The 25,538-nt window shown below is 41.5% G+C and overlaps 1 protein-coding gene and 1 long non-coding RNA gene across 2 annotated transcripts in view; one reads left to right on the top strand and one right to left on the bottom strand.

The window, feature by feature from the left end:
• Positions 1-25,538, top strand: part of LOC122645892 (GPCR-type G protein COLD1) — a 64,699-nt gene that overhangs the window by 22,521 nt on the left and 16,640 nt on the right. The window contains exon 6 of the mRNA XM_043839299.1: positions 7,115-7,193. Coding sequence (XP_043695234.1) covers positions 7,115-7,193 — 79 coding nt within the window. The remainder of the gene's footprint in view (positions 1-7,114; positions 7,194-25,538) is intronic.
• The window catches only part of LOC122645898, a 30,167-nt gene continuing 6,302 nt past the window's right edge, over positions 1,674-25,538 (bottom strand). Inside the window, exon 3 of the long non-coding RNA XR_006330535.1 lies at positions 1,674-1,779. This is a non-coding gene — a long non-coding RNA (uncharacterized LOC122645898). The remainder of the gene's footprint in view (positions 1,780-25,538) is intronic.

The raw sequence follows: 25,538 nt of genomic DNA, 5'->3' as shown, positions 1-25,538 counted from the left end.
GTATTATTTTCTTTATTAAAATTTGACAGTATATTTCTTGCCAGAGGTTTCAACTCTTATTTATTGATGTCATTTTGGACTTTCTTTTTCAGTCTTTACCTGGTTCTGTGATTGAATGTTCGGTTGATTTAGTCTTGCTTTGTGAGGGCATGTATGATTGTATTTTTCCATTATTTTCCACTGATTCCAGAGTTGAATCTTTTTTTTTTTTGGTGAATAAGAAATTCATTACCAAAAGAGAAGAAAGAAACAAGGGGCCCCGAAGGGAAGAAAGAAAAATAAAAGCCAACCCCTAGCTTAGCTATCGGCCGGCTGAAGCAACAAAAGAAACATTTGAAAGGCCCCAAGAATCAACAATGAGCCTGTTCCTTGGGGAGTCAAAACAACTGGAAGGAGGAGCTAGGGATAACTTTGCTTTAATTTCAGAGGAAATGGAATCCCAAATCTTCTGGTAAGAGCGAGAGTTGGAGGTCCATTTCTTGATATTGCGCTCCGTCCAAATGTGGTTGAGAGTTGCACAAAAGGCTAATCGGCCAACCGTGTCGCAAATAGAGCTGCCCGCGAAGGTCATGTCAATCCAGATCCATTCCCTTGAGAAAGGGAGGATTCTTCTTCGAGAAGGCCAGCACTTGGAGAGGATGCCTTTCCAGATGGCAGCAGCGGTAGGGCACTCAAAAAAGAGGTGATCCAAGTCTTCAGTATTGTTCCAGCGGAGGCAACAGGCAGGGGAGACTGAGATCTGTCAGTCCCTAAATATAACTGAGGTGCTCAACACAGGGCAGCACTGTACAGGTTGTTTTAGGCCTGGAAAGTAGTTCAACATCTCCCTCCCCTCATTTGATGTGGTTTCATGGTGTATTTAATTCAGTTTTAGTTCTAATAAGTTTAGAATTCCCTGGAAGCAGCTGAGTAGGTTAGGGCTTTTGTCAGTAAGGGGGCAACTTGCAGTGGCAGCTTGAGGCGGTGACTTGCAATAGTTAGTGGGTGTATCAGGCACATACTAACCTCTTTCTTCTGCCGCCTTTTCTTCATCTTTTCTCTATCTTCTCTTTCTTTCTTTTTTTTCCCCTCCACCTTCCCTACCTTCCCCTTCTTCCTTCACCTCCATTTCCCTTCTAGTCCTGCTCCTCTTCCTCCTTTTCCTTTTTTCCCTTCTTTTTTTCTTTTTAAATGAGCAAGGCATGCCTATACAGAAATTGACTGGACACCTTGAGCACCCGGGAGCACTTTGCCACCTAGTCGACGCTCAAGTGACGCCTTGACAACTATATTCCTGCCTGCACATGAATTTTACAACAATACAGTCATTCCAATTTCGGCGATTATGCTCTTATTGTGTGACTCTTTTATGACACTTTAGTCAGGGAACTTTGTTGTTCAGCTGCTTCCTACATTATGATTTCGATTTCTTCAAGCTTTGAAGGTGAGAATTCATAATTCATGAACTGTATCATGAAAACCATGTTTCTAGGTACCCCAAAACATGTTCTTGGATGTCTCCATCATATGGTACTAATGCTTTACACTCTGATGGTTTGCTAAATCAAGATAGGGCATCCTATGGAGGTATTGCTAGACATCATGATGGCAGTCCCATGTTTGCCTATGTGGGAAGGGGGGAGGACAGATCCATCCTGGCTATGGATATTCGTGCAATTTATAGAGGATTGTTGCTTTGTAAGGAAAAGGGGCTACAAAAGGTTTCTGTTCATTCGGACTCTAAGGTGGCAGTGGATATCCTTGAGGGCAAAGCCCACGGCTGTTGGGGTGTTTTGTACTCTTTTTTGGGTGAATAAATAATTCATTACCAAAGAGAGAAGAGAAAAAAACAGCCCCAGAAAAAGGGGGAGAAAAAAGAATCAAACTAAACACAAAAGCGCCTGAGCCTCAAACAGAGGAGGCAGAGGCTCGAAAGTGGAAGAGATACCCCAGGATACAACAATAAACCTGTTCCTTGGGGTGTCATTACAAATAGAGGGATCAGCAACAGAGAGTTTGGCTTTAATTTAAGGAACAAGGAGGTATTTGGTAACATCCATCAGAAGGTGAAGGAAGCGGAGGGCACTGTCAGCAAGGCTGAAGCTGAGGCAGACCGTTGTAACAGCAGGGAATCCAAGGAGGCTTTAGAGGAGGCCAAGGATGTACTACAGGGAGTTCTCCTTCAGGAGGAGATTTTTTGGAGGCAGAAGTCAAGGGCAACGTGGTTGAAGGAGGGGGATCGGAACACGAAATTCTTCCATGCAATGGTGAAAGTCAGACGCAGGTTGGCAAGCATTAACAAAATCAAAGGTACAGATGGGGAGTGGATCTCTGATAATGATGAGATTCAGGCTGAGGCAGTGCAACATTTTTCAGGGATTTTTGCATCTCAGGGGTGTGTGGTGGATGAGGGGCTGTTGTCCTTAATTCCCAAAATTATTTCTGATGCTGACAACTCTGCCCTGATAGCTGTTCCATCATTGGAGGAAGTGAGGAAGGCTGTGTTTGTCCTGTTAGGAGACAGTGCCCCGGGGCCAGACGGCTTCTCAGGGATCTTTTTCACGGCCTGTTGGGAGCTGGTGGGCCATGATGTTTGGGCGGCAGTGCAAGATTTCTTCACAGGAGGGGGTCTTCCAAGAAGCTTCACGTCTACCAACCTGGTTCTTATCCCCAAGAAGGACAACCCCGAGGTAATGGCTGATTTCCGGCCTATTAGTTTATGCAATTTCTCTTATAAGATCATTGCAAAGATTATTACTATGAGATTGGCAGGGCTGCTGCCATCCTTAGTGGCAGAAGAGCAAGGTGCTTTTGTGTAGGGTAGGTGCATCCAGGACAATATTGCCATTGCCTAGGAGATGATGCAAGACTTGAACTGGAAATCAAGGGGTGGAAATGTTATTCTTAAGCTGGATATGGCTAAGGCCTATGACCGACTTGAATGGGAGTTCCTCTGGTTGGTACTGGGCAGGTTTGGTTTTGATGAGGCGTGGATTTCTATGATCAGGAAGACGGTGGAGAACTGCTGGTTTTCTATTGTATTGGGGGGACAGGTAGTCTGGTTTCTTTAAATCCACTAGGGGAGTGCGACAGGGGGACCCTCTATCTCCGGCTCTATTTATTTTAGCTGAGGAAGTGCTTAGCAGGGGTTTAAAAAGGCTTTTCGCAGATGGGCATGAAGCTTATTACAGGCTCCCGAGGGAATGCTCAGGTGTCTCACATTGCCTATTTGCAGACGACACCATTATTTTTGCCAGAGGCTTGAAGAACTCCCTCAAGCAAATCATGGGTTTTATTACCAGGTATGATGGTTTTTCTGGGCAGCTTGTCAACAGGCAGAAAAGCTGCTATGTGATAGGGAATAAAGCAGCAATGGCTACAGCTAGTATGGTGGGGGCGGTCACAGGCTTCCCTAGGAAGGCACTCCCTATCACCTACCTGGGAGCTCCTCTATATGCGGGCAGGATGAAGGTTTGTTTCTTTGAGGGGCTAATTGGGAAGATTACAAGTAAGGTGGCAGGTTGGAAAGGAAGGTCACTAACATCTGGTGGTCGCGTGACGCTCTTGAGACATGTTCTCTCCTCCATGCCAATCCATGTCTTGGCCATACTAGATCCGCCAAAGGCTGTCCTTCGCAGATTGTACAGGGTTTTTGCTGACTTTCTTTGGGGCAACCGCAGGCACTGGGTGAGCTGGGAGAAAATTTGTAGACCTCTGGAGGAAGGGGGACTAGGTGTTCGGCTTCTTGAAGATGTGGGGCTCTCCCTCAGACTGAAAGGGCTTTGGAAAGTTTTATCAGGACAATCTCTATGGGGTGATTTGTTTAGAGCCAAATACTTCAAAAATATTCACGTGTCACTGGCAGGCCCTGTTGGGGCTGGCTCTATATCTTGGCGCAAGACTTTGGAGTTCAAGGGGTTAGTGCTGGAGAGATCGAGGTGGCTGCTTGGGGCTGGCAATATCTCCTTCTGGTTAGATAATTGGGTGGGGGTTGGCCCCTTGATTGATTTTGTGGATAATGGACTGCTGGTGAATCTGAATCTGTGTGTCAAGGATGCGGTCAATGAGTTGGGGAACTGGAGGGAGGATATTTTAGACCTTATCGATTCTGAGGAAGTAAGGAACAGCATCACTCATGGGAATTTTGTGCTTTCAGACAGAGATGATGTTTTGGTTTGGACTCCAGCGAGTGATGGCCGATTCTCTACTAAATCGGCTTGGAACGAGGTGCGGCACACGGCAGCTGGTATGGCCTTTGCGAAATGGACTTGGAACCAAATGGTGCCCCCGAAGGTAGCCTTTTTCTTGTGGCAGCTATTGATGGGCAAGATCCCCACTGACGATTCTCTGATGGCCCTAGGCATCACATTGGCCTCTAGGTGCAATTGTTGTGGACAGCCTCAGAGGGAAACGACAAATCACTGTTTGGGCTCTGGCGGCACGGCTACTAAGGTCTAGGCCTATTTTTCACAGCTACTTGACATACCCTTCTTGCCCTTTCAGGATGTCAGAAGCCGGATGGTGCTTTGGCAGGAGTCAGGGAGCAACAAAAACCTTAGCCAATACATCATCGGAATAATGCCTAGTTTGATTGTTTGGGAGCTTTGGAAAGAGAGGAACAACAGAAGGCATGGGGAGAGGGGCCGCAGTGCCCATACCATTATTAAGCACATCAAAGATTGGGTTTGTGAAATGCAGATGCCCACCAAGATTGGCAGGCTAGAGTCCAGGAGGAATACCTTGATCCTACAATGCTTTGGGATGAAGGTCCCAGCTGCAAAGCTGAATCAGCCGCTTCCTATCTATTGGTGTCCCCCATTTCGTTCAGTTAAGCTTAATGTGGATGGGGCTAGCAAGGGGAACCCTAGACTTGGTGGTGGGGGAGGGGTGGTCAGGAACATGAATGGAGAGGTGCTGGCAGCCTTTGCAAACTTCTATGGGGAATGCACTAACTCCATAGCTGAACTCAGGGCACTCAGGGATGGTCTGCGGCTTTGTAAGGAGCTTGGCTTTACAGAGGTGATAGTAAACTCAGATTCGGAATCCACGGTCAGTATGGTCAAGCTACAGAGATGTAACTTGTGGAAGGGATGGTACTGGCTCCGAGAGGTCTTGGGATTGATTTCACTGATGCAGGCTACGGTATCATTTGCATTTCGGGAAAGCAATAGAGCGGCGGATTGGCTGGCTAACCACGCTTGTGGTACAGGATCGTCTTTCACCTTTCACCAAGGTAGTCTGCCTGGGGGAGGCTTTGCTGGTATTATTAGAGAAGACAAGGCAGGAATGCCGGTCTTTAGGGTCTAGCAGTTCTTGATTGTAAGGGGAACGTCCCTAAGAGAGTGATTGAGCGAGTTTGAGTTTGGGTGTGGGGTATGGTGGCATGTTCCCCCCTTTGTATTCTTTGATTCCTTATTTTTTTTAGATATAAATAAAAGTCTAGGGGCTTACCCGGGTCCCAGGTAATATTCGGGTTTAAAAAAAAAAAGTAAAAAAGTTTGGCTTTAATTTCTAAAGAAATGGAATCACAAATCTGGTGCAGAGTCCTAGAGTTGGTAGTCCATTTCCTGATATTACGTTCCATCCAAATATGATTGATGACGGCACAAAAAGCCAACTTGCCAACCGTGTCACAGAGAGTAGATCCAGCAAAAGTCGTATTGACCCAATTCCATTCTCTAGTAAAAGAGAGGATTCTTCGACTTCTAGGCCAGCAGAAAGTAGATCTGGCAAAAGTCATATCGACCCAAATCACAAATCTGTTTTGTACTTGAGGAGTGCTATTCGACATATAATTGGTGACTTTGTTTCTGTAATATTTCAGCATGTCTGGAGAGGAGAATCAACCAGTGGACTATATTGCTTCTCTTCCGACTTCAGAGGAGGAATTCTGTTATTTACTTACCCTCATAATTTCTCATCTGATTTGGCTACTCTGGTTCACTATGGTGCCAGACATTGTATTTATCAATGGATGCAACTCGTCTTATCTTTAATGAAATTTTAATATATCGATGAAAGAGAAGTCCAGGAATAATACTTAATACAGGTATATGTAAATATATTCTTTACATATATTTAAGAGTAAAGAGCCAAAATAGGGTTCATTTCAATTGGAGATGAGGAAAAGGAAGCACCATGCTTGTCTCAGCCTTGCAGTGATAATGGCAACCAAGTCGAGATATATAACAGTTCTCTTTCTCTGCCCCTTCTTTTCATCTTTTCCCCTTTCTCCAATAGCAGCATCAGTTAGTTGTTGCCAGTGCTTCTGCGACGCCATACTTTTTCTGCTTCTTTTTTTTCTTCCTCCTGCTTGTCCTCCTTTTTTCCCTCCTTACATTTTCCCCTCTTTTCTGGGTTTTCTGGGATTTTCTGAGTATTATGGTGTACTGGGTGTCTAGATGCATGAAGTGACGGGTCACCTTGGATGTTGTAGGCTGCTTTGTCACCTACTTGACAACTATGCTCCTGTCTGCTTAAGCTTTTTTTTGACGTATAAACAGCCATAATTACTAGCAAAGTACTAGATATGACCTCCAAAAGTATGGGCCCACGTGAAAATGGCAGCTTGCTAAGCTGGTAAAGTCTATGGAAGTTCTTACCCTGGATCTGGGATTCTTCATCTGCTAACCACTAACTGCCACCCAGTAATAGCAGCAGGCCTTGATGGCCATGACTCTCCATATATTTTTCTCGTTTCTGCTGGTTTCTTTCTCTCCGTTGTATCATTTTGACCTTCCTGGTTAAATTATATCAATTTTGATCGGAGGAAACTGGATTAGTTTAGACTGACGCACTGTCTGTGAAGTTCTCTTTCTCATCTATTGATTTTAGATATATAGGATTTATATTTTTTTATTCCTTTTTTGTTTAGACTATTATACTCTGATTAATTATGTTTTTGAAAGTCTTTTATGTAATTCAAATTGAAAGTAGGATTGTGTTGCTGATTTCCTTTCTTCTTCCCTGGAATTCTTTGCTCCTTAAAAACTTTTGTGCTTGCGTGTGCACTAGCTTACACGATCACTTAAAAGTTTTACTTATTCTTTACAGTTAGAAGTGAGATATGAAGTACAGGCTCCTTTAGTTTTTCTCCATATCTAGATATGAATTTTTTTAAATTCTATTGTTGCAGAAGCTGAAGGCTAGATCTTTTTTAAAGCGTATAGTTGGAACAGTCGTACGTTCTGTCCAGGAGGACCAAAAGGAGCAGGGTAGCTTTTGTAAACTTAATGTGTGGTTTACATCCTTCTTGCTTCTTCTTTTTGGAATAACTGTGATACATTTTGTCAACTTTGGCTTAGACAAATTATTTTTCATATTTTATTTATACTTCATTTTTACATTCCAATTCTGAAACTTCTTATCGTTGTTGCCATCATTGTTTAATATTCATTACTAATTTATTGGGTTTTGCGGGATGAGAAGTCCTTAGTACTTGGTCCTTACTTTTTTCGCTATTCCTATGGTTCTAACTGGTGCTATATTTTCCCTTTTCATTTCTTATTACTATCCAAATGCTGGCAGCCTTTGCGCTGAACAAACATCCAAGGTTTAAACCCCTTTTACACCCCTTCTCATCTAAATTAAGAACACTTATATTTTGGTGATGAGTGGTGACCTTATTATTTATTAATCAATGTAAAGAAAACTACCGTAGAAAGGAAAATAAATGTATAAACTCTTTATAACGGAGGGTAGAATCTAGGGTAGTGACACATCATAGACTAGACATATAAAGTCATGACCAATGTACACAGATTCACTAGGGGGGCATTCTAAAGAAAAAACAAGTTCTTGATTTAACTTTGATTGCTAATGAATGTGTGGAAGTGATTAGGAGTGTGTGGAAGTGATTAGGAGTAAGGGAGAAAATGGAATTGTTTTTAAAGTTGACTTGGAGAAAGCATATGACAATGTAACTTTGGATTATGCTTTAGAGAAGAAGGTTTTGGAGAATGGTGGTTAGTTGGATAAAGGGTTGCAATGAAACAACTTATTTTTCATAAATCACCGCTTTAACCATCACGTTAGGAAAAAGCTACTCCCCGAAAATGCCCCACCCATAGGTTCGTTTATTATTGGGGCTAAGTTACTTTGTGCTCATAAATGGATCCCCAAAATGATACTTTCCAGCCTGCAAATGGTTGATGCAAGTGCACCCTGTATCAACCTTTTTATCTTTATAATAGTGGTTGATGTGCTGAGTGAGTTGTTAGTGGGGCTTCTTACTTGAGTTTGTAAGAGGTTTCTTGGTTGGACATGAAACGTGGAGGTTTCCGATTTACGATTTGGGGATGGCATTCTCTTGTTTTGTGAGCTTACAGGTGACTTGGTGTGGAATATAGAAGAGTTACAATGTTTCCAAAAGACCACAGGAATTAAAAATTGATGTACAAAAGTTTAGAGGTGATATTCAGAGCTGCGATAACTATAGAGGCATAAAACTAATGAATCATACTATGGAATTATGGGACAGAATTATTAAAACTCATAAGAGACAAGAAAACTATTAGTACCAAGAACTAATTTGGTTTTATGCCAGGAAGATCTACAACTGAAGGTTTTTTTTTGGATGAATAAATAATTTCATTACTAAAGGAAAGAAAGGGGGTGGGGGAAGGGAACAGCGCGAACCAATTACAAAGACCTGCCAAACGGCAAGGGCTAGCAAGAAAAAAAGGGCATGAGCCCAAAAGAACTACGCACTAAGCAAAGCAAGACAAATAGACTACAAAAGACAACCGAAGGCAGACTCATGGAAATATTTAGAGATTGCATGAAGGATCTCCATATGGTCTTTATTGACCTAGAAAAAGCTTATGATTTATGACAGAGTCCCTAGAGAGTTTATTTGGCAAGTGCTAAAGAAAAAAAGTGTTTCAAGTAAATATGTGGAATAATTAAATTTATAAATATATGTATGATGGTGCATTGGTGCGGTGACAAGTGTAACAACTATGGGGGGGGGGGGGCAGGGTAGTGAATGCCCAACTACATTTAGGTTACACGAAGGATCAGCTTTAAGCCTTTATTTGTTTGTGCTCATCATGGATGATTTAACCAGAGACATTCAAGATGAGGTCTCTTGGTGTATGTTTTTTGCTAATGATATTGTTTTGGTGGATGAGACAAAAGCAGGGATTAACGCCAAGTTGGAGTTATGAAGATCAACATTGGAATCAAATGGTTTTAAGACAAGTAGAACGATGACGAAGTATATGGTGTGTAACTTTAGTAACACTAGGACGGATAATGAGGTGGTGAAAATTGATGAGATGGAGATTCCGCAAAGTGATTACTTTAGGTATTTGGGCTCAATCATAAATAAAGAAGGTGATATAGAGGATGATGTTTCACAAAGAATTAAAATATGATGGATGAAGTGGAGAGGTGCATCCAGAATGTTTTGTGATCAACGTTTTCCTTTAAAACAAAAAAGGAAATTTTTATGGGACAGTCATATGGCTAGCTATGATGTATTGTGTGAAATGTTGGGCATTTAAGAAGCATCATATAGATTAGCTCAATGTAGTGGAGATGAGGATGCTGAGATGGATGTGTGACAAAACTAGGAAGGATAAACTATAAAGTAAGAAATGATCATATTACAGTTGATTTGGGAGTAGCTCCGATACATGATAAGATATGAGAGAGTCATTTGAGGTGGCATGGCCATGTTCAACGTAGGCCTTTGGATGCTCTAGTACGAGGAGTGATTTGATTCAGATTGAAGGAACTAAAAGAGTCAGGGGCAGACCTAAAATGATCCTAGGAGAAGTGGTGTGAAAAGACATGCATAGCTTAGGCCTTGTATCAAGTGTGACTTCGAATAGAGCTGATTGGAGGGCAAGGATCCATGTAATCAACCCCATTCAGTTGGGATAAGGCTGAGTAGTTCTACAAAAGTTTATGTCTGCAGTATAACATGTCTCAGCAGTCAGCATTAGATTATTCAAACTTACTAGTTGTTGAAGCAGTACTTGGACAGCAGCTTGTTTGAATGAAGAAACAATATGGAGATGCAAAGGGAACCAAACAAACCACCTGGGCTTCACACCGCAAGGTGTCGATTGGATTACACACCAATCCCACCAACAACCCACCTGTGCTTCCCACCGCAAGGTGTCAATTGGATCGAACACCGATCCCACCACCCTTGATCAAACACAAGACAAAAATCTTCAATGGAGAAGAAGAGCAGCAAAAGCTTTTCATTAATATCAAAATTCGTGTTCAATACATGCCCCCCTTACAACCTTTATATAAAAGATTAAAAAATAAACTCCTACACTGAAAAGGAAAGGCCTAACCCAATCCTTAACCTATTAGGTAACTTAAACTGACTAGGAAACTGAAATAGACTAAAAAGAAGCCCTAATCCAGCCCCACTAAACTCTTAAAAGAAAACTACTAAAATCACTTAAATTGAATCATTGGTTGAACCAGTTCAATTTATGAACAAAAACACCAAAATGAAACTAAGTATGGAACTAAACCAACTAATTTCGTATGCAACCCTATTACCCATAATTTAGGTCCATAAAAGTGACCTATTACAGTGGAAACCCATGGGATCAAAGGCCCAACATGTATAGAACCCAACCCTAGACTTTTTTTTGGGTGAATAATAAATTCATTACCGAAGAGGAAAGGAAGAAAAACTACAACCCTCAAATAGGAGGGAGGAAAAAATAAAACCAACAGCCAAAGACTCAAACAGGGGACCCAACCCTAGACTTATTCCTAATAAAACAAGCTTATTTCGGTGATGAATCTGCATCACCTGTACTGGTACTTGTCATCAAATTCCTCGTCATCATTTGTCCCAAACTTCTAGTGTGGATCCATAGGAGTATCAACTAGTCTGAAAGCAAGCATATATGTTTCAGACAAGAGGTCTAACAAATATTTCTCTGTGATAGACTAATTACTTTCTTCCTTCGAAGTACTCAATAATAAGAAAATACATGAGGGCAACCAAGTCTTTTATCTGAAAATGCTATTCTAGATAAAATTTCACCTCTGTATTCTCGGATGCAATAGCCCCCGATATGATAATATCATTGACATACACAAGCAATGCAATTACACCTAGAATCCTGACGACGAACAAATACAAAATGATCAGAATAACTCTGTGAGAATTTGCACTGAGTAACAATCGAACTGGGCTCTAGGTGATTATTTTAAACCATAAATTGCCTTGTGTAACTTACAAACTCTGTGGGCATTCTCCCCTGAGCAACATATTCTGGAGGTTGCTCTATATACACCTCCTCATGCAGATCACCATATAAGAAAACATTCTTGATATCCAACTGATATAGAGACCAATCTAAATGCACACATAATTGTCAAGGCGTCGCCTAGGCGTCCAGGCGCCTTGGCCGACTTGGGCACCTTGGTCGCCTAGGTGGGCGTCTTGGTCACCTACTTGGTGCATAGTTGTCACGGCATCATGGCGATCCAAGTCGGTGGAGGGGTGTTTGATTGATATATTGACACGTCGTTGCCATGGCGATCATGTCGACCATGGTAGAATTGTAATTAAATCCAAAGTTGAATTGCAAAGTTGAATGGCAAACTAGTAGATAAATCAAGATTTATAAGAGCAATGGCAGAATTGTAATTAAATCCAAAGTTGAATGGCAAAGTTGAATGGCAAACTAGTAGATAAATCAAGATTTAAAAGAGCAATGGCAGAATTGTAATTAATCTGTAGTTGTAAAGGAGTGGCAGAACTGTAATTTAATGGAGTTAAAGAGAAAACTGAATGGGTTAAACAGAATAGCAATAGAGAATATAAGGGGTTTTATATAAATAATATAAGTTGTCCTTACTTGCAATTTTAGAGACTTAATGTCTTCTTTGACCTTGCAATAACACGATAGAAAGAGAGGTAGAGAGGCGGTGAACTGGAGTAGTTCCAGCAGAGGAAACTCCTTATGAAGACAATCCTCCCTACAATTTCTGGAACAAAATCGCAGCACCAAGGTCTGCCGATCCCAACGAGAAATAACCCCAAAATTCTACTGGCAACCGAATGGTGAGATCTGAAATCAGATCTGGCGGATGTCTTAATTGCAGGTTACTAAACCAAGGTCCAAGGCTAAAATAGGAAATTTTGGGAAGCAGGGAGTGGGTCTAAGGTTGGGGAAGAAACATAAAATTAAAGAAGAAGAAATCGAAGAGGGAAAGAGAGGCAAGAAGAAGAAATCGAAGAGGGAAAGAGAGACAGGACGCCATGGCATGGGTCGATATGCACAGACCTCCAGCGCCAGGACGCCATGGTGGCGCCATGGCGACGATATGGCGACGCCATGACAACTATGACTTGGTGTCTCCTTGACTTTGGCCCCTCTCCAACACCTTGGGTCGCCGGGACGCCATGGCAACTATGATTCACAGCTAAGGAAATAAGCATATAAACCGAATCAAGGCAAGCAACATGATAGAAAGTCTCAAAGTAATTGACACCGTAGGTTGGCGTATAATCTTCCACAACCAAACGGGCCTTTAGCTGTACTTAATGGTGTACACCCAACAACATTGCACAAGATCCTTAGAGGAAGGTAAATCCACTAGGGTCCATGCCTGATGAGAAATCAAGACATCCATTTCTGTTTCCATAGCCACTTTCTACCCAGGATGAAATAAAGCCTCATAATGAGGTTTATTGATGGAGTGAGCAGATAATGATAAACCAAAGATATATAAGGAAGATGGAAGGTGTAACGGGTATCTTTGTGAAAATAACTGGTAGGTCATCGGGAGACGAGGAGGAAGTAGGAGCTCTAGTCAGAGGATTAGATTGTGTGGTAGTCTGGGTACTAGGAAGAACTGAAGCAGGTTGCACTGTCTTCTTACGTTGCTGATGCACTTTCAGTGGTGCAGACATGGTAGCGGTTGGAGCATCATCAAATGGCACAAGAGTAGGAATAGGATGTGTGCGAACAACATCTGTGTCAAGGAAGGGCTGGTGGCAGGAGGTGAAAATATGGAGTATTCTAAAAAAATGTAACATCAGCATTGACAAACTGCCTTTGAGTAAAAGGGCCATAACACTTGTACCCTTTCTGAGTTCTAGAGTAACCAAGAAAAACACACTTGACAACCCTGGGAGAAAACTTATCAACCTGAGGTTGCAAATTGATGGAATATTTGGGGAATTGAACTTGTGTCAATGAGACACATTCCCTCTCAATTTATAATATTATGATGGAGAACAAGATTACAATTACACCCTTAGGCAACACTGACTTAACCCTACTGGACTACTATACCCTTGTACCCAAATTACAATACTCCCCCTCAAGTTGGTGCATAAATAATTAAATATCAACTATGCCCAACTTGCTAACAATAGAAACAAAGGTTTTACCAGGTAAACCCTTAGTAAGTACATTGGCCAACTGATTCCCTGAAGGAACAAAGGAAATACAAACAAGACCCTGTTCAAGTTTTTCCTTGATGAAGTGACGATCAATCTCCACATGGTTGGTGCGATCATGTTGAACATGGTTATGGGCAATGCTGATTGCAGATTTATTATCAGAGTAGAGACACATAGGCAGTTCAGGTGAAGTTCCAAGATCCTGGAGTAACCCTCTCAACCAAAGTAATTCACAAATTCCATGGGCCATGGCTCTAAATTCCGCTTCAGCACTAGAAAGAGCCACGACTGACTGTTTCTTGCTCCTCTAAGTGACAAGATTTCCACCAACATAGGTGTAGTACCCGGAAGTAGACCTCCTATCATTAGGACAGCCCACCCAATCGGCATCTGTATAAGACTCAATGTGAAGATGATTGTGACATGAAATGAGAACACCTTTTCCAGGGGCAGCCTTCAAATAGCGCAAAATCCGATACACAACATCTAAATGAGTGGAATGGGGATCATGCATATATTGACTCACCATACTCACAGCAAACGCAATGTCTGAATGAGTATGAGACAAAAAAAATGAGTCTTCCAACAAGTCTTTGATAGCTGGTCCTGTCAACCGCTTCTCCTTCCTTGCTTCTAAGATGAGAATTGGGCTCTACAGGGGTATCAACAGGCTTGCAACCTAACATTCCTGTATCAGTCAACAGATTAATAGTGTATTTTCTCTGAGAGAGAGAGATGATACCCTTTGCAGAGTAAGCAACTTCAATACCTAGGAAATATCTCAATTTTCCTAAGTCTTTGATTTCAAATTCCTTGCCCAAGAATTGCTTTAAAGAGGAGATTTCTTCAAGATTGCTTCCTGTGATAACGATGTCATCAACATAAACTATCAAGATAGTGACATGTGTAGGAGTTCTCTTGATGAAGAGAGTGTGGTCAGCATTGCTTTGCTTGAATCCAATTGGCACCATCCCCTTATGGAACCTTCCAAACCACGCCCTTGGAGATTGCTTCAAGCCATACAGGGCACGATTAAGTTTGCATACCTTTCCCTGAGTCTGAGGAGAAGCAAAGCCTGGAGGAATATCCATGTAGACCTCTTCTTCCAGTTCACCATGCAAGAATGCATTTTTAACATCAAGTTGCTGAAGGTCCCATCCTTGATTCACAACATAAGATAAAATCACTCTTACAGTGTTCATCTTGGCCACTGGTGCAAACGTTTCCCGGTAGTCAATCCCTTAAGTTTGGGTAAATCCTCTAGCAACCAGCCAGGCTTTGTATCTATCTATAGTCCCATCAGCTTTGTGCTTCACGACAAACACCCATTTGCACCCAACTACTTTTTTTCCTGAAGGAAGAAGAACCAGAGTCCATGTATTATTTTTTCCAAGCGCTTGCATCTCTTCATTCATAGCCTCTTTCCACTTCGAATGAGCTTGTGCTTCCTGCCACGTGTTAGGGATAGAAACAGATGACAGAGAAGAAACAAAGGCATGAAAGGAAGGAGACAAAGAGTCATAGGACACTACATTATAGATAGGATGTTGAGTACTAGACCTTTTGTATTTTCTAACTGTGATGGGTAAATCAAGAGACGGATCACTGGGAGGAGTTGACTTACCAGGGATATTTGGAAAAGATGGTTGACCTGAATTTAGAGAGTCCGATTGGTGAGGAGAGATGGTGGTGGTCTTAGTATGCTACTCTTTATTTTTTCTTTTTTTAGTACGGACAAACACCTTCAGTGGAGAGAGAACCGTGGGCTTGGATGGCTCCCCCTGAACCGTGGGCTTGGATGGCTCCCCCTAAACCGTGGGATGGAAAGGAGCAGGTTCTTCTTCTACTCTTAATTGCTGCTCTTGACTAGTGATGCCATTAGCTATTTCAACATCATCTTCTATTATGGGCACTTCCATGGGTGCAATAGCAAATGGCACCTCTTCACCTGAAGACCCAAACTCCCCCTGAAGAGGTGTAGTGTAGTATGGGACAGCTTCTTGAAAGATCACATCCATGGTAACAAACAACCGCCTGGATGGAGGATGATAGCACTTGTAACCTTTCTGTGTGGCAGAGTAGCCTAAGAAAATGCATTTAATTCCGCTCGGATCCAGCTTACGATGGATATGGTGATTGCGAGCAAGGCCACACATCCAAACACTTTTGGGGGAACAACAAAGGAGGAAGATCCCATAAGAACATCAAGAGGGTAGCGGCCATCCAACATACGAGATGGCAATCGATTGATCAGATAAGCAGCCATCAAAACTGCATCAGCCCAAAAACGTGAAGGAACATTCATAGCAAACATCATGGACTGAGCAACTTCCAACAGATGTCGATTCTTCCTTTCTGCAAGACCATTTTGGGCTGGGGTATCAACACAGCTGGTCTGGTGTATAATCCCTTCAGCAGAAAGATAGGATTGAAGATCACCAACCATGTATTCTCGCTCATTATTAGTGCGAAGAATTTTTATCTTGACATCAAACTGGGTTTGCCCCATCTTATGGAAAGTCTTGAAACATTGAGAGACATCACTCTTTTGATGGAGCACATGCACCCAAGTAGTTCGGCTAAAACAGTCAATAAATGTCACAAACCAGTGAAACCCAGAAACAAACACACAACGGGTAGGGCCCCATACATCAGAATGAATAACACGAAAAGGAATTAAACTTCGATTATCAGAAAAAGGAAATGAATGTCTAGTTTGCTTTGCCAAAGTGCAAGCATCACAAATAAAGCTGTCTGGATTACACTGTTAAAATAAAGAAGGAAAAAACTTAGATAAAACTCCTAATGGAGGGTGACCCAGCCGACTATGCCACATGTGAAGCTCGGGTAAAACATGAGTAGAAGCACCAGGGAGAGAAGCCACGGTAGATAAAGCCGAAGGACTGTCCAGCAAATAAAGACCACCAATTATCTTACCACCCCAAATCATACTACCTGTGTCCAGGTCCTGAAACACACAATGAGAAGGATAAAAAATTACTTTACAGTTTAAATCCCTAGTGATGCTACTAATAGATAGGAGATTAGTAGAAAAATTAGGGACATGGACAATTGAAGAAAGAGAAAAATTAAGAGAACATTTAATGGACCCTTGTCCTGAAACAGAGGATAGGGATCCATCAGCAACACGAACCCTGTAAGTACCTGACAAGGGATAATATTGGAAATAATTGGAGGAAGAGCCGGTCATGTGATCAGTGGCCCCGGAATCAATTATCCAAGAATTAGGAAATTTATCCGAGGACTAGCCACTGAAAGAAATACATGGCGAGTCACTGGACGATGGAAGGACAGTAGCAGAGGCAGCACTGGCACTAGGAGAAGCTTCAGAGGTAGTAGTTTCCAACCTGGTCATCAATTGACGAAGGTGAAGAAGCTCATCAGAAGAGAGAGGAGCATCACCAGTGGACTCTTCAGAAGCCGTGATGTGAGCTGCAGCTGTAGAATTTCCTCGACCACGACCAGGTGGAGGAGGTTTAGCCGGTGGCATCTCTGGTTTACCATGTAACTTCCAGCAGCGATTCTGAGTATGCCTCTCCTTTCCACAGTAGTCACATTTCAAAGGAGGCTTAGCAGAAGAGGATCCATCAGTCACCTGAACAGATGAACCCTGGGCAGGAGTCCCATGGCCTAGAGAGGTATAAAGAGCTGATTTCTCCATAGAAACAGTGTGAACCATGGCATTACGGCGGTTATCCTCAGAAGCAACTATAGCATACGCCTGCTCAAGAGAAGAGAAGGGATCACGATTGAGCATATGGGCTCGAATCTGATCAAACTCCATATTCAGCCCATCCAAAAAATCATAGACCCGTAGCTTATCTTCCCATTTGCGAAATGCAACAGTGTCAATCTCACAGGTGGCTGTAAATTTCCCATAAAAATCCAAGGTCTGCCAATAACCACACATGGTGTTGTAGTACTTTGAAAGAAGAGACAGATCTTTCTGTTGCAGATTATGGATCTTGCGTCTAATATCATAGCATTGAGCATGATTGCCCATTTGTGAATATGTAGTTTTGGCAACTTTCCATATAGCAGCAGCCATAGTTGTCACGTCGTCACGGTGATCCAAGTCGGTGGAGGGGTGTCTAATCGATATGTCGACACATTGCCTGCCATGGCGATCATGGCGACCATGTTTTAATTTTTATTTTCCCTATTTTTAATGTCATTTAGTATGCTATAATATATACAATTAACAATCTACCCTATAACATCAAAAAATTGCTGCTGTGAATATGTGATTGTGTAATTGTGTGGTGATGCTTGCTGCTGTTGGTGTTGCTTTACCAAACAAAAAAAAATTGCTCTCTCTCCCTTTCTGTCTCTCTCTCTCTCTCTCTCTCTCTGCGTGTGTGTGTGTGTGTGTATGAGTGGTGGTGGACTACTGGGCCACTGGCTGTAATCTCTATCTGTGTGTGTGTGTGTGGCTGTGTACAAGGAAGAAGAAAGAAAGAAAAAAACTATTACATGAATAGAGTGGAGAAATCTAGCTCAGATTAATAATCTTTAATGCAAGAAAGAACTACAAATTCTAACAGTAAGAGAAGATATTTACAAGGCAAGGCAAGAAGAAGAAAAAAGAAAAATACCTATCAAAAAAAAAAGAAAAAAGAAAAAAAAAACCCTCTCTGTGACTGTGTGCAAGCCTACAAGGCAAGAAGAAGAAAAAAGAAAAAAACCCCTCTGTCGACTCTCTCGGTCTCTCCCTCTTTGTCTCTCTCTGCGTGTGTGTGGTCTCAACTCTGAGAGTGGGTTGCCGGAAGTGAAGAATACACATACAAAAAAAAAAAAAAGAGTCGCCGGAGGACTTGGAACTGAAGAAGAAGAAGAAGAAGAACCAAATAAAAAAAAAAAAAATATACTTTACTTACCTGCTTGAGTAGTCCGCCGGAGCTGAGGAAGGAGGGGTTCGAACTTAGAAGAAGTGAAGAACTTCAACTGCGTCGCCGTCGAAGTGTTGGGCACTCGAGCCGAAGAAGTCTGTATTCTGTAACTTTGGATTTCTAATTTTCGAGTTAGGGTATAGTTGTTTAATGTTTTTTTAATTTTTTTATGTTAATGTGTATTGCAGGCTCCAATACACTTAAGGAAAAAGCATTTAAGCTCTTAAATGGTTTAAAAAAAATAAAATTTTAAAAATCTAAGTTTTATACACTGAAACACAAATATCAACCGATATGGCCATATATCGTGATATGGCATCCATGTCAGCGCCATGGAGGCCATATCGGTCGTGTGCCTCAACCATAGCGGCGGTCGATATGCACACTTCTCCAGCGCCATGACGACGCCATGACAACTATGGCAGCAGCAGAATCAAGAAGAAGATAGGCTTGGGAAATATTAGGATCAATGGATTGAAGAAGGTAAGACATTACCAGCCATTCATCAGTTTCCCACTTTGTAAGAGCAGGACCATCAACAATGGGCTTCACAGTAGTGCCCATAAGATGGCCCTTAAGACTACGAGAACCAACAGCCAAACAGCAGGACCTTGACCGCATCAGAATATGAGATAGTTACTGCCATCAAGTTTGACAGAATTGGAATGGAACGAAGGATAGTCACGTTCGCGCTGATGGACTACTCCCTGTCCGGTGGATATAGTAGACTCGTCCTGGTCCGACATAATAGTTGGTTGCTCAAAAAAATGGGAAGAAAAAAATCACCACATGTACTCTTCAAAGACCAAGAAGAATATCTAGGTCATTAGGTAGCAACAAGAACCCTTGGTGGGAGAAAAAACACCTCACCACCAAGGGAAGAAAAAAGGGAAAAACAAAGCGGCGAAAAAGGAGCCGAGAAAGGGTGGTGGAAGAGAGTGGCGGTGGTGTGGGGCTGGCGCGAGAAAGAAAGGGAGGCGGAGGCGGAGGCGAAGGCGAAGGCGAAGGCGAGGTGGTGTTGCGGTGCTGTCGCGGGGGAGAGAGGGATGGCAGAAGAGAGGTAAAGGAGCTGAGAAAGGGAGGCAGAAGAGAGTGGCGGTGGAGTGGGGCTGGCGTGAGATAGAAAGGGAGGCGGAGGTGAAGGCGAAGGCGAGGTGGTGTTGCGGTGCTGTCGCGGGAGAGAGAGGATGGCAGAAGAGAGGTAAAGGAGCTGAAAGGGAGGCAGAAGAGAGTGGCGGTGGAGTGGGGCTGGCGTGAGATAGAAAGGGAGGCGGAGGTGAAGGCGAAGGCGAGGTGGTGTTGCGGTGCTGTCGCGGGAGAGAGAGAGACGGTGCTGCTAGGCGGAAAAAATGAGAGGGAAAGAGGTGGAGGCGAAATTTTTTAGGGTTTCATAGGGAGGGCGCAATTCCCAAGGATGATTCTTCTCCTTGCTCTGATACCATGATGGAATATTTGGGAAATTGAACTTGTGTCAATGAGACACAGGCCCTCTCAGTTTATAATATTATGATGGAGAACAAGATTACAATAATACCCTTAGGGCAACACTGACTTAACCCTACTGGACTATTATACCCTTGTACCCATATTACAACACAAATTATGAACAAAGCACACACATTCAAAAGCCCGAGGTGGCAATGAAAATAAGAGAGATATTGAAAACAAACAGAAAAAGGTGAACGGTTACCTAGTATAGAAGAGGGCTTTCGGTTAATCAAATAACAGGCTTTGAGAATCACATCACACCAAAAATGTTTAGGAATATGCATATGAATCCTGAGAGACCGAGCAATCTCTAGTAAATGTCTATTTTTCCGTTCAGCAACCCTATTTGTAGGGATGCATAAGAACAACTCGTTTGATGGATCATACTATGAGCAGAACGGAAGGCAGATAACTCATGTTGAGCGTATTCAAGTGCATTATCAGATCGAAGAACTTTAATAGAAGCAACAAATTGAGTCTCTATGTTGATAGGTATCGAATCCGGTGTATAAATAACTCCAGGGAAAGCCAGCAGCAGGTAGTATTCTTCACGTGGATAGCATAACTAGTTTTTCATTGATATAAACTAGATATTCATAGTAAAAGTTGCAGCAAAGGTGGCTGCACACCATAAGGGAGAAATCTAAATAGCATCTCTCAGAATAGAAGGGGGAGAGGTTGCAAGTATTGATTAAAGGAGCTCTGTTACCATGTAACAATATCAGAAACAGAAATCCAGTACTAACAATCTAGGAGAAGAGAGAAGAAGAAGAAAAATTGAGGAAGAAAGGAGAGAGGAGACTTGGTGTAAAGAGAGAAACAGTCCATAATGTCGGCAGTCCTCTCCCCACACTTTATTTATAGATAAACTAATTTATACTTACAATACCACAAGGACTAGAAGACTCTTCAGTCCTTGCGGTAGTAGAGGACTAACTAGAATACAAGTAGAGACTAATTAGACTACTCATAACCAAGGATTTAAGTCTCGGTCCGTATCGTATCGTCTCGGCCGATACGTCTCGGTATCGGTCGTGGTCGATACGATACAGGCCGAGACGTATCTTTTTTTAAAAAAAATGTACATGTCTCGACTGTATCGAGACGTATCGATACGATACGATACGATCGATACGTATCGATACAGCCGAGAGTTTTTAAAAAAAATTATTTTATTATATTTAAAAAACGATATGTATCGAGACGTATCGAGTCGTCTCGATATGTATCGATATGTATCGACCGATACATACCGATACATATCGAGACGACTCGATACGTCTCGATACGTATCGTTAACTTAAAAAACACATGGCCATTTCATCATTTTCACCCAAAACTCGATTTCTAGCAGTCCAGGCGGAAAAAAGGTCTTCCCAGCTTTGAGAAACCCTTCCAAAAACACATTTAAACTTGCTTTTTGGGTAAGATTTCTTGAGGGCTTTCAATTCTTTGCCAAAAACAAACTTAGAGGAGCTGAAATCACATCATTTGGTGGATCTAACAGCCTACATTCGAATTCAAAAGCTGTTCTTGAAGGGTTAGGTAAGTTTTTTGAAAAAAACTTGAATCTTTTGCTTTAATCTTTGATTATTGGTATGTTTTTTGGTATGAATCAAAGAGAATATGTTAAACAAACATAGAAATTGCATTATTTGTATGCATTTACAAAGATTTGGTTTCAAATCCATGTTTCTTTGACCATTTTTACCCAAAACCGAAAATTCCATCTTTAAAATGAAATTTATTTTTTTTTTCTTCTTAACTTTAAAACAAATGGTAATGTTTATAAGATATGGAGTACATTATGTATAGATGTATGACATCCCAAGAAGATTATACATTTACCCTAAAATCTGTATTTTTTTTTTTTTTTTGGGTATTTTCTGAATTTATAAAATACTTAAAAAAATGTAAAAAATCTGATTTTTCCATCTATACTCTTTCATTATAGTTTGATAAAATGTATAATTGGCTGAAATAGAATCAAAGACTTAGATTCATATATGTAGTACATTATGTCATTTTTTTTAATTATTTAAAAAATTAAATAATGTGTAACTAGTTGTAGAAAATATAAAAATGTTTAAATATTGTTTATGGCAACTTTGCTAGGTAGTAAATAAAAGAAGATGATGCAATGCATGACATGCATCATAATGTGTGTCTATACTTGTATAGTTGTATAAATAATAAATTATTGATGTGTGGATTTGAATATTGTTTAATATATATCTTATATAGTTATCTACTTTTGTTTGGTATTTAGGACGATGCCGCGACAACAAGACATTGGGTGGTCTTATTGTACCAAAATAAACAATAATAGATTGCATACATAGTGCAACTTATGTGACACTCAACATCTTGGAGGTGGGGTAACTCAGCAAAAAGAGCACATGGCAGGATGATGTGGAAATGTTTCCAAGTGTACACAGTGCCCTGTAGAGTTAAGCAGGGCAATGCAAAAACACCTTAGAGATTCCAAAAAAAAATCCAAGCAAGCACATGATGATGTTGATGCATTGGTGAAAAATTTGATGGAAGATTTTGAAGATTATGAAGGATCGGATATGGAAGCAGAGGAGGACCCAGAGTTGGCATTGGCGATGAAACAATCAAGACATGAAGCAAAAGAGCAACAATGGAGAGCTAAGCAATTGATTAGAAGTCAATTAACTCGACCCAGCCAGGGCCCTGTAGATATTGGTGTTGGCTCCTCTTGTCGTCCATCTCTAAGTAAGGGTAAACAGCCTGTTGGCCTTAGTAGAGCAACCAGTGTGAAGGGGATGTTTGACCGGTTTACAAAGAGTGGTAAGGGTAAGAGAAAGAAGAGCCCAGATATCAGAGACATGGATCCTAATGTCTATAGAGCAAGGGATGCTAGCCAACAGAGGATTGAAGAAAGCTTTCAACCCAAAACACTTAGTAAAAGGATAGGCAGAGCAATCTCCAGATGGTTCCACAGTTCTATGATTCCACCACATAAGGCCAAAGATCCCCACTTCAAGGCCATGGTAAAGGAGATTCAGCGGTGTGGGAAAAATGTTAAGCCACCCACACCTCATGAGATTGCTGGGCCTTACTTGGATGATATTGTCCAAGAGGTGCATGAGTATGTAGAGAGGTTCAAGGAGAAGTGGCCACTATATGGAGTGACTATCATGTGTGATGGATGGAGTGGACCAACAAGATTATCCATCATCAATTTTCTTATCTACTGTGATGGAAGGACGATCTTCCACAAGTCGGTCAATGCATCTAGTGAAATCAAAGATGCCAACTACTTGTACAAGTTAATAGATGAAGTTGTGGAGGACATAGGAGAAGAAAATGTTGTCCAAGTAGTAACTGACAATGCAGCAAATTTCAAGAAAGCTGGTCAGTTGCTTATGTTAAAGAGGCAACATTTATTTTGGACACCATGTGCAGCTCATTGCATAGATTTGATGTTTAAGGACATAGGAGAATTGCCCAAGGTCCAAAAGTTGGTTGGTAATGCAAGGAAAATCACTAACTTTATTTACAACCATAGTTGGGTTTTGGCATTGATGAGGAGTTATACACAAGGGGATTTAGTGAGGCATGTAACAACAAGATTTGCAACAAATTACATTGCAATTGATAGCCTCATTTCCCGAAAGCGTGGGCTGCTACAGATGTTCACCTCTATTGAGTGGTTGACTAACAATTATGCAAGGTCTGAAATTGGGAGATTTGTTCAAGATCTTGTTACCTCCTCAAATTTTTGGGCTGCAATGGGCCGACTTTATAATGTTATGATGCTACTCTTTTGTCTGCTTCGAGAGGTTGATGGGGATAAAGAGCAGACCATGGGTAAGATGGTAGATGCCATGGGATGTGTGAAGAGAAAAATATATGAGAATAATCCAACATCAAACAAGAAGTATTTGAAGATTATATCCGATCGATGGGAAAATATGTTGGTTCAAGATGTGCATTGGGCAGGTAATCTTATAAGTATATGACTTTGGTTTCATTTTAAACACTTAGTAGTTAGTAAGTTACTATTTATTTATTTATTATTAGAATTTCTAGGTTTCTAACCATCCATTACAAACCATGTGCAAGATATTATTTGAATCCGGATATCCAATACTCCAATGATATAGGGTGTAGACCGGATCTATTGCGTGCCTAAGGAATGTTGTGAAGAATGGAGCCGATGTAGTGAAGGCCACACTTGCCATGGATGAGGTTAGAACTAAATTAGTTGTATAAATGATTGAAACCAAGAATAGAGTGATTGGTGGAAGTGGAACTAATATATATATTTTTTAATACCTCTCTAGGCTAAGTATTTTCGGGAGACCACTCGTGGTTTCTTTGATAGAATGGCTATCCATGCTAGGAGCACACAACGCCCGTAAGTTAGGTTTACCTAATTTATTATATCATTTAAAATTTGTTTTAAGGTTTTGTCTTTTAATATTTCATTTATTATTGTGCAGCTGATTGGTGGCTCAATTATGGGGGTACTAGTGCTCCACACTTAACCCGAATTGCAATTCGAGTATTATCCCTGACGGCATCCTCTAGTGGCTGCGAACGTAATCGAGTACATTCGGGTTGATACACACCAAACCCGGAATCGTCTCGATTATTCAAAGTTGGAAAAGCTAGTGTATGTCCATTACAACATGAAGTCAAGACTTAAATATTTAGAGCTGGAAAGAGAAGGAGATGATGTAGATGTCAACCCAATCGACATCAACCACCTACTTGACGATGAAGATCCAGTTAGAGCATGGATAGAAGATACCGATAAGGTATTGGTGATGGATCAATTAAGTGAGGATCGCCAGACAACCAAACCTGATCCAGTGATAGAGAGCATCATTCAATAGATGGATGAGGATGCAACACAGCCACCATCACAAGATCCTTGTCCTAATGTTGAAGAAAATGAAAGTAGCTCTGAAGAAGGTTTAGTCAGGAGGACGAGGTCAGGTCATCCGTATGGAGGAACTCAACAACATGTTGATGATGAGGATGAAGACGACGATGGTGATGGTGGTGGTGGTTCTGCTACTGCTGCTGCTGTTGCTGATGATGATGATGATGATGATGATGATGATGACGATGATGATGATGGTAGTGGTGGTGGTGGTGGTGGTGGTGGTGGTGGCCATGGTGCTGGAGGTAGTGGTGGTGGCCATGAGGCTTCACAACATCGTGCTGGGGTTCAGTTCACATGTGAGGCAGGATACACACATACTACCCAAGATATGGATCATAGTGCTGAGCCTGCTGGCCATAAGACTTACTCGCGGAAGCCGCATAAGGGCAAGTCTGCCAAGCGCTCCCACAATCCATATGATAGTGATGTGCTTATGAGTGGCATGGAGTCACTTAGCATTAGTTCTGATTATGCTGGTGCTTCATCAGGCCATGGGCATTATGCATCAGGTTCTTCTTCAGGTTATGGACATGGGGCTTCGTAGGGTATGGAAGTTATGGATACGGAGAGAATCAAGCACAAGCACAACCTAGTCTTTGTCGTGACATTAGCCACTCAGAGCGTACACACGATTCTACTATGAGTGGGAGAGTCACTACCATCGATATTTTGATGGGCTCGATGTTGTGCTTATGTTTGGACAGTACACAACATCATCCTAGTCGCTCCTATTGTTAAAGACCCTTACAGACATGACTTTGATCAACCCCGACATTCTTCATGGCAATAGAGTGACTCTATATGTAAAGAATTTCATCATTTAATCTTTTATAACAATTTCAAA

This window comes from Telopea speciosissima, chromosome 11 (assembly GCF_018873765.1).
Source record: "Telopea speciosissima isolate NSW1024214 ecotype Mountain lineage chromosome 11, Tspe_v1, whole genome shotgun sequence".
NCBI classification, from domain to species: domain Eukaryota; kingdom Viridiplantae; phylum Streptophyta; class Magnoliopsida; order Proteales; family Proteaceae; genus Telopea; species Telopea speciosissima.
This window is presented reverse-complemented; position numbering and strand designations above follow the sequence as displayed.